General features: G+C 41.0%; 1 protein-coding gene across 2 annotated transcripts in view; it reads left to right on the top strand.

The window, feature by feature from the left end:
• The window catches only part of ap2b1 (adaptor related protein complex 2 subunit beta 1), a 29,486-nt gene extending 13,835 nt beyond the window's left edge, over nucleotides 1-15,651 (top strand). The window contains exons 14-22 of one of the 2 annotated variants that reach the window (XM_083777171.1): nucleotides 556-751; nucleotides 3,186-3,227; nucleotides 3,688-3,846; nucleotides 4,662-4,807; nucleotides 8,219-8,348; nucleotides 9,061-9,145; nucleotides 9,671-9,757; nucleotides 13,200-13,354; nucleotides 13,994-15,651. In XM_083777171.1, the coding sequence (XP_083633297.1) occupies nucleotides 556-751; nucleotides 3,186-3,227; nucleotides 3,688-3,846; nucleotides 4,662-4,807; nucleotides 8,219-8,348; nucleotides 9,061-9,145; nucleotides 9,671-9,757; nucleotides 13,200-13,354; nucleotides 13,994-14,068 (1,075 nt within the window). In that variant the 3' untranslated portion in view covers nucleotides 14,069-15,651. The remainder of the gene's footprint in view (nucleotides 1-555; nucleotides 752-3,185; nucleotides 3,228-3,687; nucleotides 3,847-4,661; nucleotides 4,808-8,218; nucleotides 8,349-9,060; nucleotides 9,146-9,670; nucleotides 9,758-13,199; nucleotides 13,355-13,993) is intronic. The other variant, XM_083777172.1, reaches the window with a different exon arrangement.
• Nucleotides 15,652-15,976: the final 325 nt, after the last annotated feature.

Raw genomic sequence — 15,976 nt, forward strand, 5'->3', positions numbered from 1 at the left:
AAAACACGCGACGGCCCATCGCGGTCCCGTTGCTAGTTGCGGTAAAATAATTCATGCCTTGGGTGGTCCCACGATGGATTTGGTTAGCCGTTTGCTAATGCCCGGTCATACGCACGGGCACGGTGTTATCTTGAAAAGGGCTCTGAAGCTCTGAATACCTGGGCAAGGTTTCAACTGGTTCCAACTGACGATGGGCAGTATCGGTAGTTAGGATGACATGGTTGTACAGTGAAATTAATTGGATTTCTTAATTAACCCAGCACATGTGCATGTGTGTCAGTGCGCAGCCCGCAACTGAGCCCATAATCTGGGGTGTCTGTTCCTGTTGTCTGGTCTGGGACAGGGCAATATACAGTAGATATTATATTGATATCATTATATGAGACTAGATACTTCTAGGATTTTAGATGGTGAAATTAGAAGATCTACACGCCCTCAACACATTGCAGTGTGACATGTTGTGAGGTTATAGGTGGGCTATTCTTTGCTGTTTTGGAAATGAATGAAACTACTTAGAGATGTGCTTTAAAAATAATTTCTCTCTCCCCATGGCAGCATTGACACGGGTGAGAGTCCCGTGAGCGCAGGGCCGGCCGCCCCCACCATGGAGCAACCCAGCGTCATCCCCAGCCAGGGGGACCTCCTGGGGGACCTGCTCAACCTGGACCTGGGACCCCCTGTCAACGTGCCCCAGCAGTCCTCCATGCAGATGGGTGCCGTCGACCTGCTGGGAGGAGGCCTCGACAGTCTGGTGAGTGGGGAGGGAACACATGGATTCAAGTTCTCAGTCGCAATCCTGGTCTCTAAACTACCTCCCCCTGGCCAGCTACGTCCGGCCGGGGAAACTCTCCCCTGTCGGGTGAAAAGAAGCAGCTTGGACTCCTCATGCATAGAAGGAAGCATGAGGTCAGTCCGCTGCCCCCCCAGGTTGGCAGAGGAAGTGTAGTGCCCAAGATTACATTAGTCATTTGGTCATTAGTCATTTGGATGCGACGCATTGAGAGCTTGTAGAATAGACTTTGCTTATTTTAAGATTAGACCATTTTAGGGAATGGCGCTAACTGTTTCAGTTGTGATATTTTATTTTGCTTTAATCCATGGGAACACACGCACACACATGCGGACAGGTACACACACGCATACGTGCGTGCGTGCACACACACACACACACACACACACACACACACACACACACACACACACCACACACACAGAATATAATTGGACCTTATGTACCGTAACAACCACAACCCGTACATATTCAAAGAGCATCTTTTTTTTCTATATTCTGTTTCTATTGTTATTCTCTTTTGGAAATGTTAAAAAGTCACTACTCAGCAGATGGTTGAGTTTGATTTCCGTAAAGTAAGTTCCAATGAATCATGTTCCAATCCATCATATTAACGTTCACTAGGGATGTCCCAATCAACCTTCTTTGTCCGATAGCGATTTGAGTAATTATTACAATTTAATATTTAGTATATATTCAGTATATACCTGTAAGTCAGTGCATATCATTAGTTTAACAGAATCTATGGCAGACCCGCGATTTCTCTGGATTTGTGCTTGCAACCTCCTTTGCCAACACGATAATTCTCAGGTTTGTTTAATGTAATTTAATCCAGAATTAATAGTACCCTATTGGTCTGAATATAAAGCCAAAGGTGTATCGTCTTATAATCAGAGTCGTCTTATATTCGGCCCAATACGGTATTTTATTTAACGTTTTTAGCATCCATCGTTAGCCTCCTCGTGCATGCGCACGCACGCGATCTAAAGCATTTTAGGGCTCAGATTGAATAAAAGGACCATGTTTAGAGCTTAATAAAACATTAATTCGAGGTCACGCTATGCATAATAACAGTTCGAGGGGCAGATCATGGCTGTGAGCGAGCCTGGCGCGACGCCCCTGTAAAAAACTCAAGTAGATTCTGGTGTGCACACTGCATTTTGACACAGTGCAAATGTACAGCATCAACTCCAAATGTCAGTTGTGAAACTACTTGCCATGGGATCTACATCAGTGGTTCCCAAACTTTTCAGCCCTTGACCCAAAGCAGAAATGTGATATTCGCCAATATCTAACCAAACTAGTGAAAACAGCAGATCTACAAGCTCACAAGTTGTGAGCTTGTAGCTATTTGCACTACTTCTTAAATATTTGTTCTAATTTATGGAATTTCTTCGATTTTTCTTTCATTTCTTCATGACATTACTGAAAAGATCATTGGATTTTGTTATTAATTCATGAAAAGTTTTGCTTTCTTGGGAATGTTTTTTGAAAATGTTTTGAAGTAATAATATTTTTTAACCAAATGTAGGAAACAAAAACTAAGGGGACCCATTACAAAGTGTCCACACCCCACAAATGGGTCCCGACCCACTGTTTGGGAAACTGTGATTACATGATCTGATCTAAGAGTTGCTTCTCAAAAAGAAATGATGGTAGTTTAGTTTGTGACTGCGTGCAGACCTGCTTTAAAGCTGTGCTCTGCACTGGCCGGATAGGGTGTTTTTGTGCTCAGCTTCATGAGTCCTTCTTCTCTTAAAATCCATGATTTCCTCTGGCTTGCACACCACAACAAGAAAGGCGCAAAAGCCTACTGCTCCCATGCATGAACAACACATTACTAAGTACATTTTAATACAAACACAATTCCTTTTATTTTATCAGCTGTTTGACTGCATTAACTTGTGTTTCTTTACTTTCCACATGTACAGTATATTGTGCGTCGGGGGATAAGGGCACATGGAGGTTCTCTACGGGAGGATTAGGACAATCCTGGGCTACATATATCGGTGCAGAATGTTAAATCTTTTAAATCGGGTTTCTATTAGGATTACTTCTAATAAATAACAACAGATAGTATTTTTCTGGCCATTTTCCAGACCTTTGACCGTTCACAAACTTTTATCCTTTGACATCTAGCTCACTCACACCAAAGTATTTTTAATTGTCTTCCACTTTAACATTCGGCTTTTGTTGATGGAGCAGCTTGGACAGATCTGTACTCTTATCCTTGTGTCTTAACAATATGTGGAGGTGATGTTTTCCCATGTCGAGTTGAGGGTCACTCCTAATGGTGCTTTTGTGGTCTGTCTTTTGTCTCTGTTATCCATCTGTCCTGTCTTTTTGTTGTGGACGCTGGCTATGGGCGCCTCTCTCTTCTCCCTCTCTCCTGTAGCTTGGGGGAGACCTGGGCGGAGGTGTTGGGGGAAGTCCAGCAGTAAGTTGAGCCCTTTCGTTTAGCCGCCTGCTCGCCTATCTGCATGCTGCATGCTTTTTAGTCGCTACCATTGAACTTAACCCACCACAGACAGCCACCCTAGGAGCCGTAGTGTCATTCCAGTCACGCATGCCTCACCTTCTGGCCTTCCATGGCCTTTGATTGGGGTGTGCGCACCTGGCAGGCAAGTCATTAATGTCAGTATGGGATTGGAGCTCGGCCTGATAAGTGAAAGTAGTCACATTATGAAATGTACAGTAGCTCACCACTGTCACCAGACTGTGGTCAATAATGCTGTTAGACATTAATAACAAAATAATGTTTTTTATTTATTTCTTGAATGATCCAATTTCTTTCAGATCGTCTTGAGTAGCTAGTTGACATCTCCGGTGTGCCAGTTAAGCACATTGAAGGTATGTTTTTAACGCTGACATTTAGTGTGTGTTGTCTGTTGATTCAGGTGGGGCAGAACTTCATCCCCTCGTCTGTCCCCAACACATTTGCACCCTCTCCCACGCCGGCACCTGCAGCGGCAGCCAGCAGCAGCGGTCTCAACGATCTGTTTGAGCTTTCCACAGGCATGGCCATCACCACAGGAGGCTATGCGGCACCTAAATCTGTGAGTTCACACAGCTATGATACAGTAAAAAAATAAGCTCTAAAGATATTTTGAGGTGTAGTTCCAGACTATATAGCATTCGGAGATTGTGGAATTGTTGTCTGGCTACGCAACGCTGTAAAAGGGTTTTAATCACTGAACACTAATAGTTCCTTGACCCTGGGGTCTATTCGGCCTCCTTCTTTTTCCCCCTCTACATCAAATCTCTTTGCCAAAAATATCCCATCTACAAGCTCACAACATGTATTGCGATTCAGAATCAGAATATCTTTATTATCATTGTACGGAACAACGAAATTGAGTAGCAATCCAGCTCAGTGCTACTACAGTGTCTAAAAAAAGACATAAAATACTAAGAATATAAGAACACATATATTAAAACATATTGCACAATGTATGTTTTCTTCATTGTGAGCTTGCAGATCTGCCATTTGTGGCTGCCGAATGCTCATCTATTATGTTATGACATGCATGTTGTAGTAGTATGGGGACACTTGGGTTCATGTGGTTAAGCAAGCAAAGTGTGGTTGTACATTTGCAAATTCACGATCCAATCAGAATCGCTGTTGTCATATGGCACTAGATATATTTTTATATCTATTCTAGAGTATTTCTTTGGTCAGTTTCACTAGGTGTGGCTGCCAGCAGTCAAAGCCATGGGGCTTTATGAGTATTTCTTTGGTCCGTTTCACTAGGTGTGGTATTTCTTTGGTCCGTTTCACTAGTTGTTGTATTTCTTTGGTCCGTTTCACTAGGTGTGGTATTTCTTTGGTCCGTTTCACTAGGTGTGGTATTTCTTTGATCCGTTTCACTAGGTGTGGCTGCCAGCAGTCAAAGCCAAGGGGCTAGAAATCTCTGGGACCTTCTCTCGCCGCCAAGGCCACATGTATATGGACATGACATTCACCAATAAGGCACTGCAACATATGACCGACTTCGCTGTCCAGTTCAACAAGAATAGGTTTGTGTGCATCAAGTATCGAACAATGTAGAAAATAAATAAAGTACAAATCATAAAAATAAAAATAAAGTATCGAACAATGTTGGAGAACAAACTGAAACTGCATCATCATAATAGTGTAGTTAACCTCTTCAGTCACATATATGTTGTAAAAAATTGCCGATCTACAAGCTCAAACCCATCGCAAAGGTTGATGAGCTTGTAGATCAACTATTTCCGGTGTGTGACACTACTACTAACACACGGGAATATATCACAAAAGCAGCACACATAAGCATGAATATAATTTGACTTCTCCAATAGAGCACTGATATGAAGGCTGATGTCAATATCGATAGAGGGCTCCACGGGTTTGTGTACTTTTTTATTTGTATTATAGTGTAGAAGCCATTTAACTGCGCCGTTTTTCATCATTTTTGAGGATAAAAAATAAAATAAGAAATTTGTATTTTCTTATTTTCTTAGTTTCTGAGAGTATTATTTAGATAATTGAATGTATTGGCTAATTTAATTATTGTTTTGGGCACAAACGGGCACGCCTCCCAATCTCAGATTCAGATTCAGTGAAAAATCTTTTGATTAGTGGACTTTGAAGTACACAGAAGATATAAACAACTGCCAGCCAATCAATGCTTGCCACCCTTGCAGCACAAGCAGATGATGGCACTAATTATTACTGTGTTGCAAGGTTTGAGGTTGCAAGGTCCATCCAGAGCCTTCCGCATGCCTTGTACATTCAAGGGCTGGTCCAGCCACATCCTTCCATCTTGGTTTAGAACTTCATAGGATGTTATAATGGTCCGTTGTCAGTAGAAATATGACACTTTGAGCCATAGTGCTATAACTCCCCCTCTTCATCTTTTATGGCCACATTATTATACTCCGATGATGATGACAAAACTAACCCCTAAAACAATCCACACGATTGGTGGTGGTGGGATGGGTGATGGGTGATGAAACTGCCCATCAGCTTCAGCTTCAGTCTATCAGACTCGATCCATTGAGTGTATAATCCTTATTGCATTTGTATGCGACAACATCTCCATCAACATAATTCTTAGTCACTGGACTGTATTTGCCGTTTAAAATGTCCTCTGGCTTTTCACATCTCTCACGTCTCCACTTCACATCTTCCAAATCTGCCATCCCAGCTTCACAACTTATTGTTTTTTGACCACCTACCAAATTGTGTCCTGGATTGCAGATGAACTCAGCCTCGTCACCAAACTGATTACCGTCATTAGGATATTCTATTTTTCCATTGTCCTGTTCCGGAATTGAGCTACAGCTTATCCTCTCGCATTGCAGTGTCACAATAGCAGGACTCCAGGTTCCAGCGTTGCATGTTTGGTTCCGCTTGCCCCCTATCATTCGATAGCTCACACGCCCAGGTAGCTTTAGCTCCATCTGGAAATGAGGTTTTGAGGATATCGTTGCTAGTCAAAACTGTGTTTGGAGGTCCATCTTGGGGTCAGGGACAGTCTTGACCCTGTACAGCAAAGAGTGTAGAAGAACTCCAAGAAAGTCCAAAACGTTCCCATTCAGTTCAATCAATCAATCAATCAATCAATCAATCAAAACTTTATTTGTATAGCACATTTCATACAGCAAGTGCAACTCAATGTGCTTCACAGTTTACAAATATAAAAAGACATTAAAGGAGATGGAAAACAAAGAAGGAAAAATAAAGAAAACATTTAAAAATAAACATTATAGATAAACATAAACAAGGATAATCATATGAGCTAATTAAAAGCAATGCTAAAAAGGTATGTCTTAAGGTTTCTTTTAAAAATGTCAGTGGATTCAGAGAGCCGCAGGTTAACTGGCAGGCTGTTCCACATTACAGGACCATAATGGCTAAAGGCTGCTTCTCCATGCCTTTTAGTCTTTGGTCTAGTCTTAGGAACAAGGATCTAAGAGCTCTTCCAGGCACGTACCCAGGGAGCATTTCGGACAAATATGTAGGTGCATTTCCATGGATAGATTTAAAAACCAGCAGAAGGACCTTAAAATCAATTCTAGATAATTGATTTTTGTTGGTATTAAATCATATTTATTCAAAGTCCAAAGCCCTATACTTCAGTCTAGAAATGAAATTCATAGGGGATTCACACTGAGACGGACTGAATCCGTTTCATTGGAACCGTTTCCGAATACGGTTGCCTGGTCCCCGATGGCCATGATTCACATTGCCCGAGATTCAACAGCGCACCCGGGTACACTTGCATAACACACTTTAATCCTCCTGATGACGGTGTGCTTGATGGCTGGCGCGCACGGACACTGACCATCAACTGTGCGACATTGTCTCAAATAACAGACACACTGAATTGCATTGCCTCTTTGGCTTTTTGCCGTTATACTACTTCACTGTCAGCCTGCCTGCTATTCACTGTGTCAGTCAGTTCTGTACTCAGTGTATTAGTTTGCTATGGATTCTACTTTAGCATTATTATTATTTTGTTTTACTTTGGAAACTGTGCCAAGCAAAGCCCAAGAGCCACGTGTAGTCCGCAGAATAAGATCAACGCGGTGCTGCGCGTATAAGCAGATTCAACAGGAGAAGGTCGGCGTTGAGAAATGCGCTGGTGTTACGCATCGTGCAGAGGCTGTGTTTTTTTTTGTTGACGCTTGGCTCGTCGACTGCATGCATTCACATTGGAACAATCCGTATCTGAATACACTTCAACGGTCCAGAGACCCTCCCCCCATGCGGTCCCGGGGACGGTTGGGCGATCCGCTCCCGGGAACGGTACGCATCATTCACACTACCACAACATCTGCCAAGTGGTCCCGAGTGCGCACCCGGGACCATAGTGTGAATCCCCTAACAATGAAATAAACATAAACTGCCATTAACGCATACAGAGAAAATCAGTTTAAAACAGTGTGCCTCTCTGCCCGTCAGCAACACCTGTGCTCAATCAGGGACTATGCTTAAATACCCTGGGTAACCATGGCAACGTTGGCCTCACCCATGCCCTGCTGTGATGTCATCAATATATATACCATTTAAAATCAGTACACATCTTATGGCTCTTACAGGGATTTTAGATCGCCTCATATAAGAACAATTTGAAAAATAAACATCATCCAGGTGGTTTCACTCATGGATAGCGAGAAAACGCTAATGTTACTGCTGCCGAATTAGTTACATTCTTGCTAGAAACAGACTGTATCAAACATGAGTAACTGACTGTCGTAAACGATACAGAGACACTTCCCCGACAATATCGCAGAGACAGTTTGTTTATTTTTGGACCACAATTCTGAGAAGATGACCCAATCCATAATGAAAAACTTTATGCGAACCGAGCGAGTGACGTCAGGACTTCGGTGCTCTATCTCTGACAAAGGTTGCAGATTGAATGCAGTCTGACTGATTTTGTGGTTGCTTTGTGTGTCTAGTTTCGGGATGATACCCACCAGCCCTCTGCCCGTCCACACTCCACTGATGCCCAGTCAGAGCATTGACCTCTCCCTTCCTCTCAACACCATCGGTCCTGTCATGAAGATGGACCCTCTCAATAATCTGCAGGTATGACCGCAGCACTGGCCTGCTGCTACATACACTTACTTTATCAATTCACACAAGGAACATCAATAGGCTCAGGTTGTTTGTGTATATTGTATGTTATTTCGTATTATGGGCAAAAGATAAAATTTCCAATGAGTCTATGACACCATTGGGATGCACCAACTGGAAATTATATATATATATATATATATTACCAGTTTTTGCTCTCATGGCCGTACCTTTGTTGTTTGATAATGGCAAAAGACATTTTGATCACGTCATCACAACAAAACTAAATAAATTACAAAAGTTGTTCTTTGGCTATTCAGTTTCGGCTCTAAAATCAACCGAACCGAATATTCGGCTATTCGACTGAATAGTTTCGGTGGCCGAATATTCGGTGCATCCATAACCCCAATCAAACGAGTGTAGCAGCTAACAGGACATGAAAGGTAAAACATTATTAAACTGAAATGTTTAAATGAATATCAACACACACACACACACACACTCTCACACACACACACACACACACACACACACACACACACACTGTTAAACAAAGTAGCATGCACTCGCCTTAAAACAATTCAATGCAATGACACTGTCATATTGAACAAAAGCTGTCACTATTGTGCAGTTTGTGTACTGTATGTGCATTATGAATGATAGCAACATTAAGTCTGAGAAGAATGTCAATTTCATATAATGGTTTTGTTTACCACATCTGCAGGTGGCAGTGAAGAACAACATAGATGTCTTCTACTTCAGTGGGCTTATTCCTCTCAATATATTCTTTGTAGAAGATGGAAAAATGGGTATGACAAGTTTTCAGTGTCGCATCTTTGTTGATCATCGTGTGTTCAAAGGCGAATTCCGGACCAGCCGTTTTTTTTCCGTTTTTTTTACCTTAAGATGATGACACTGTATCCATTGATCACTGGATGTCGTGGTGAAAACAACTCCATGGCGAGCGTTCCATACCAATTTAGTGGATTTACCCGTCGTGCGGGTCGAACGGTAAATCTCTTCTTCAATCGCGCAACAATTATTATTTTTTGTTTACGTCTGTTGTAGATGGAAAACAAGTCCATAGAATGTTGTCGCTCTGTGGCTTCCGCCTCGGCCAGAACGGTGTTTGACCCCCCCGCCTACCTTCTTAGAGCCTATATTGTTTTTTCTTTTTTCGCTACTAACAGTGGTTCACATACACATTATCAACAGAAGTCAGTACAAAACAGCTCCTGCGGAATTCTCCTTTAAACACTTTCCCTTCACGAGTTACACAAGTTATGTTTTCATTGTTAATTTTTTTTCTCTCATGTTGTCTTTTTCCTCTCCAGAGCGCCAGGTGTTCCTAGCCACCTGGAAGGACATCCCCAACGAAAATGAGCTACAGTACCAGATTAAGGAGTGTCACCTAAATGCAGGTATGTCTTTCTGTATACAGATAGTCTATATAGGAAACATCTTATGAGTGTGGCAGTGTTGTTTTTGACAGCAAATTTTTATTCGGTTTGTATTTTGAATAACATTTTATTTAGTTTTAGTCATATTTTAGTCATCTGAAATCTGTCTAGTCTGTCTAGTTTTAAAATATTTTGTCATCGTAATGCCGTAAAATAGTTGTAAAATAGCCGATACAACCTCACAGCGTGTCGCAGTACGATGAGTTGTGAGCTTGCAGATCTATTTTCAGCATGCAACCAAGCATAATGATTTGTCTTTTAGTTTTACTGGATCTCTTCTCCACTATTCCCTCCCTAATATTTTCATCTAGTTTTTATTTGTTGATGAAATTGTCAATATATTTAGTCTCAGTTTTAGTCATCATAGCTTAGTTTTTATTAGTCTTCGTCAGTGAAAAAAGGCAGTCGACGAACATGACGGAAAGTCATAGTTTTATTCGAAGAAATGAACACAACGCATTTGGTCTGTATTGGAAAGTGTGGGTGCATAAGCAATAACTTTGTCTAGAATGTTTACTTGCTGTCCTAATTACTTTTAGTACATACATTTCATTAGCATTTTAATTACGGTAACGATTGTTTGAATAAACAATAGTTATTATAGTGTTACCAGTTGTTTTTGTTGCAGAGATAAATGGTAAATGGTGCATTTATATAGCGCTTTACAGAGATTGTGCATTACATTCACCCATTCATACACCGATGGCAGCGGAAACCATGCAAGGCACCAACTAGCACATCGGGAGCAATTAGGGGTTCAGTGTCTTGCTCAAGGACACTTCGACAGTAACTCTGGGGGAGCCCGGGTTCGAACTGGCAACCTTACGGTTACCATCCAGGCACTCTACCCCTGAGCCACCGCCGCCCCTACAGTACTTCACAATGATGGACAAACAGGGATCCCTGTAGTCAGACACCATCTTGATTTAGTTTTTTCTTCTGTTCTCTCTCCATCCGCATGCATGTCTTCTTGGTGACCTTTCACTTCTCCTATGCCTGAAGGAGCCGGCTCAAACCCCCTCCTTCCTTTCAGAAGCCTCTCATAATCCTGCTAGTGTCCACAACCAGTGGACGCCAACGCAATGGCTGCAGTTCTTAGAAGTCTTGCTATATACTGTAGCTCCACAGTCAGGTTTTCTGGTAGTTGTAGCATGTGTGGTTGAAATCCCATTAGAATAGACCAGTCGTGTGTCCCAAATCCCACTAGACCAGTCAGTTGAGTCAGACTAGTCCCCAAATAGTGTCAGTCGATACACTGGCAAATCCGGAATATTAACCCAGATAATGTTCAACTTTACCAATTGTACATTCTTCCGATTTGTACATTTTACGTTGCTGTCAGGAGGAAACCACCTAACTCAATTTTTTTAGATTTGTTTTTCTTCATAAATCAGTGCTATTGAACACCCTTCAAGTCTGTGTGTTGTTAAAAACATATTGAACCAATGAAAAGTAGTAAAAATCGCTTCGGACAAAACCTCTTTACTCCATTAGACCCTCAAACGGTCTGCTAAAACTCCACCACCTCTCCCCCTCTCATGAAAGTAATTGACAATATATAAAGTCACAACACCAACTTTGATGAGGCAGTGTTGCTTTGTTTTCAAAATAAATCGTTTTCATTTTCTGAAAAATATCATATTTTGGAGTTAGGTGGTTTCTTCCCGACAGCAGATATATATATATACTGTATATATATATATATATATATATATATTATTCTGTGTATATATATATATATATATATATTAAGGCTGTCAAAAATAACGCGTTAATGGCATTAATCAATTGCGTTAATTAATTGCGTTAAAATATTTAACGCAATTAACGCATGTTAGTGTTCCCCCTAACATGCGCCCGGCTCAGGAACGTCCAGAGCATAACAAATCTGTCACTGTGTAGCACACAGTCATGATTGAACAACACCAGAGAGATAGCTTGTGTATTGTAGTTTGGTTGCAAAGTGGTTTGATTTTGTAACTCTGTTGCGTTACTTTGTCTGCCTAGCAAAGCCCCATTAGGCTACACTGCACACACACACACACACACACACACACACACACTACTAGTGTTAGCTATCAGCGCGCTGCAAGAATCACTCGGGTCCGTCGCAACTTGTGGACATTTTGAAAATGCCATTAATGTTTGTCCGGCTGGTTTCGTTTTGTCCTACGCGATTACGTGAATCAGCATGGCTGCGCCTGCAGTAGGCTATTACCAAAACAAACACATGGTACTTTTGTGTCGCACATGGAAAGCAACTGAAAACGACCATGGATATATTAAAGACAGTTCCCCTGTGCTGCTGTGCACAGCGCCGACAGCGGAGATAATGCACAACTCCAGGTACGAACCAAAACACTGACTGAAGCTGATTCACGACTAACTATCTCCAGACTAGTCCTGCAGTCCCGCAATGAAGGAGAGACAATCTCGCCTCTCACTACAGTCCACTACAATGCCATTCTAGCCTTAAAACCTACATTTATATGTTATTCAATAATTACTTTAGCGCAAAATATAGGCTTTTCTAAACCAAGCCCTGTTTCCAAAAATGCTTGTGTGCCATTATTGTATTTTGTGAATTTCAATTAACTATAGTCTACAGTTTAACCCATTGCTTCTCAGCTATTTTAATTTCAAGGACCCCCAAATTAATATGATAGAAAGTTTGATAGAAAGTAGCCTAGGCCATTTTATTATGATTTTCATCTCTGGACTGGGACCCCAGTCTCTATTCATCCATCCATCCATCTTCACCGGGTCGCGGGGGCAACAGCTCCACCAGAGTGTTCCAGACTTCCCTCTCCAGAGCAACATTAGTGACTTCCTCCTGGGGGACCGCAGTCTACATGGCCAAAAGCCAGTGTTGATTTAACTCAAAGTGTAGGCTAGGCCTACAAATGCTCACATCACATCATGTCTATACTAAATGCATTAGAAAACAAAAAACATTCAAAAACGAATGTATATCCGCTTTCTGTCATTTATATTTCCATTTCCACAACAATAAACAGGAAAACATGGCATATTTTGGACATAGTTCGAATGGTGATTAATCATGATTAAATTAATTTTGAAGCTGTGATTAATCTGATTAATTTTTTTAATCATTTGACAGCCCTAATATATATATATATATATATATATATATATATATATATATTCTCTATATACACACAGTAATAAACATGATCTCCATACATTCACACGAGTGAATGAGTAAAACTCAAGCCTTCATCAGTACCCACGTTTGAAGCAAACTACCATTGAAGCAAGGCACTTAAACCCCTTCTGCTCCAGTAGGCTTGTACTGGGATAAACAATGAACACCTAAGCATTACCAGGAGCAGAAGGTTTCTTAATGAGTGCTAGTATTGAATGGTTGACTCTGGTCTTATAGATACTGTGTCGGGGAAGCTGCAGAGCAACAATATCTACACTATTGCCAAGAGGAATGTGGAGGGACAGGACATGCTCTACCAGTCCCTCAAACTCACCAATGGTATCTGGATCTTGGCTGAGCTCCGAATTCAGCCGGGCAATCCCAACTACACGGTAAGGGTCCACCTTTGGGGTGCTGACATCTTCTCACAGCTGTCATGTCTGGGAAGGGAACAGACGGTATATAACATACATTACCATGGGACACTAGTTAATGCTAGTTTGTCAGTTTATCAGTTTGTGTCCACTTTCCATCATCAAAGTTCACAAAACCCATTTTTAGACCTTTCAATTACTTGATGCTTTTGCATGTTAGATTAATTATAATTAACCTATTAAAATCATGTTCGTTCGGACTCGTTTTAGATATTGGCGTTGGCTATTCAAAAATAGCAGATCTACAAGCGCACAGTGCATGCCGCGGTGCTAAAGACAATCTTGAGTGTGAACTATTGATTAGAAGGTCCTGTCCTGCTTCTGAGATGCACCAGACTGGCCTGCTATAGGCTAGAGGCGCGGTTGGAACTCCCTTCTATATTGATGAGAAGGCATTTGTAGTGTCAGCCTCAGTTCTTAATGGTTTAAATTTGATTGCACACAGTTGGGCTCCTCTAACATGATATTTGGTGAATAAAAATTGAAATACCGTGGATGTAAAAGGACGTTTTGGGATTCCATCCAATCTTTCTCTCTCTGCCTCACTCGCTCTTTCTCTTTCTCTGTCTCTGTCTCGGTCTCTCTCTCTGTCTGTAGTTGTCATTGAAGTGCCGCGCCCCTGAGGTGTCCCAGTATGTCTACCAGGTGTACGACTCAGTCCTGAAGGCCTGAGCCCCTTCCTCATCCTAATGCCACATTGTATCCTATATACAGTATCTCCGTAAGAAAAGAACGAACATAGCAGAGTTGAGATTTCTTTGATATTACAGGCGATTAACAAAACAAATGAAACTCGATGGTTGAAAGCCGCATTTATGCTTGGTTGCATGCTGGTGTTGCATGCATTAAATAGCAGATCTACAAGCTCACCACACGTTATGTGACACGTGGTGAGCTTGTAGATCTGCACGACACCAGCACGCAACTAAGTATAAATGAGGCTGATAGCATTGGATTGTACATGTACAGTCAGTGTACCACATATCAAATACCCCCAAACTTTTGGTAATGTCCCACGAGAGTTTTACACAATTGATGTTGGCGTTTCCTTTATTTTGGTACTTGCCTGTATTATTCTGTGCACTTGTTCCGCACCCCACTCCAATATTTACCAATGTGAAACGAGTTATATCCCCCCATTCCATCCTTAACTTAGATGTCTTAATGTTGTGAGACGTGATTGATGGTAAAACTCCAGTCAAGTGAAAAAAGATCACCTACGAAGCCATTGTCTTGTTTTATTACTGTGAGATGCTCCTATTTCCTCTTGGATTATTTTTTTATACTTATTCTGGTTTTAATAGTACTTTAGACTGATCACACCATCCATTCTATAAATATTCCATGAGTGACTATCTGCTATGTTTTATTGAACACTTTGCTAACTGAACGAGTTTCAACGTGAAATGCAGCGAATACTACATGAGCCAATAATAACCTATGCCTATGGTGGAGTGATTGTGATTTGTTTTGTGATTTGTTTTTGGAACCACGTACTCTGCAAACCACTAATTAAGGCACGCTGTTAATGTTTGCACGTCAGTGCCATTCCCTTTTTGCATTTCTTTGTGACTGTTTGCACATGAGTGCCATTCCTTTGTGTTGTTCTTTTTTGCATTTCTTTGTCACTGTTTGCACATGAGTGCCGTTCCTTTGTGGGTTTTTTTTTGCATTTCTTTGTTATTGTTGTAAAATCGGTGCCATTCCTTTTCTTGCATTTCTTTGTCATCCTTTGTACACCAGTGCCATTCCTTTTTCTTTCTTATGTTATTGTTTGCAAATCAGTGGCGCTATGTTTTTTTTTTGCTGCTGATAATTTCATGTCTCATCCTTGTTTTTACCATTGCCCAGTCTACTGCAGCAACAGGTGCAGCTAGGTGTACAGTACAGCACAGTACGTAGCTATAATTGTCATCCTATTCTTCCTGATTCTACCTCCATATATCCTTACTTGTTTTCATTTTGCAGTATACAGTAATTGTACCAGTTGTGAATGGGAAACATTCTACACGCAATAATGCACTATTAACAATTTCATCCCCTTGTCATTCTGATGCAGTCATACAGGCTAGATGGACACTCGCATGGGCAAAATCAAACAACCTGGTCCAAAATACTCACTCTAATGGTGTTTCCAATATTTACATTGTAATCTATGGTTTATTGAATGTTAACACATTGTTAACACAGTTATTAATCAATGTATTGCTCCCTGTTCTGTCAATTTTTATCTGTCAATAAAAATATTAAATCTACAGTAGCTGTATTCTAAATTATGTATGTCCTGTATTCCCTTTAAGTCCACTGTTGGTACTATTGAACATTGTGTACCGGATTTCCACATTGGTACTGGTCTGAAATGTCAGTCAAAAAGGCTTGTGTGTAGGCCTATTTACTTACATAATTGAAACATTGGAGTTTCTTACCACAAATTACCACACATGTCCAAAGCCAGATTTATTTTCAAACCACTTTATCTTAACCTTACCACACAGTAGTAGCCTATATCCAAAACGGTAGCCAGCAATATAAAAATGTCTAGAGAGAATTATCTTGGCATCTGATTAAATTGTTGATTTT

This window comes from Protomyctophum parallelum, assembly GCF_964188405.1.
Source record: "Protomyctophum parallelum genome assembly, chromosome: 1".
NCBI classification, from domain to species: Eukaryota; Metazoa; Chordata; class Actinopteri; order Myctophiformes; family Myctophidae; genus Protomyctophum; species Protomyctophum parallelum.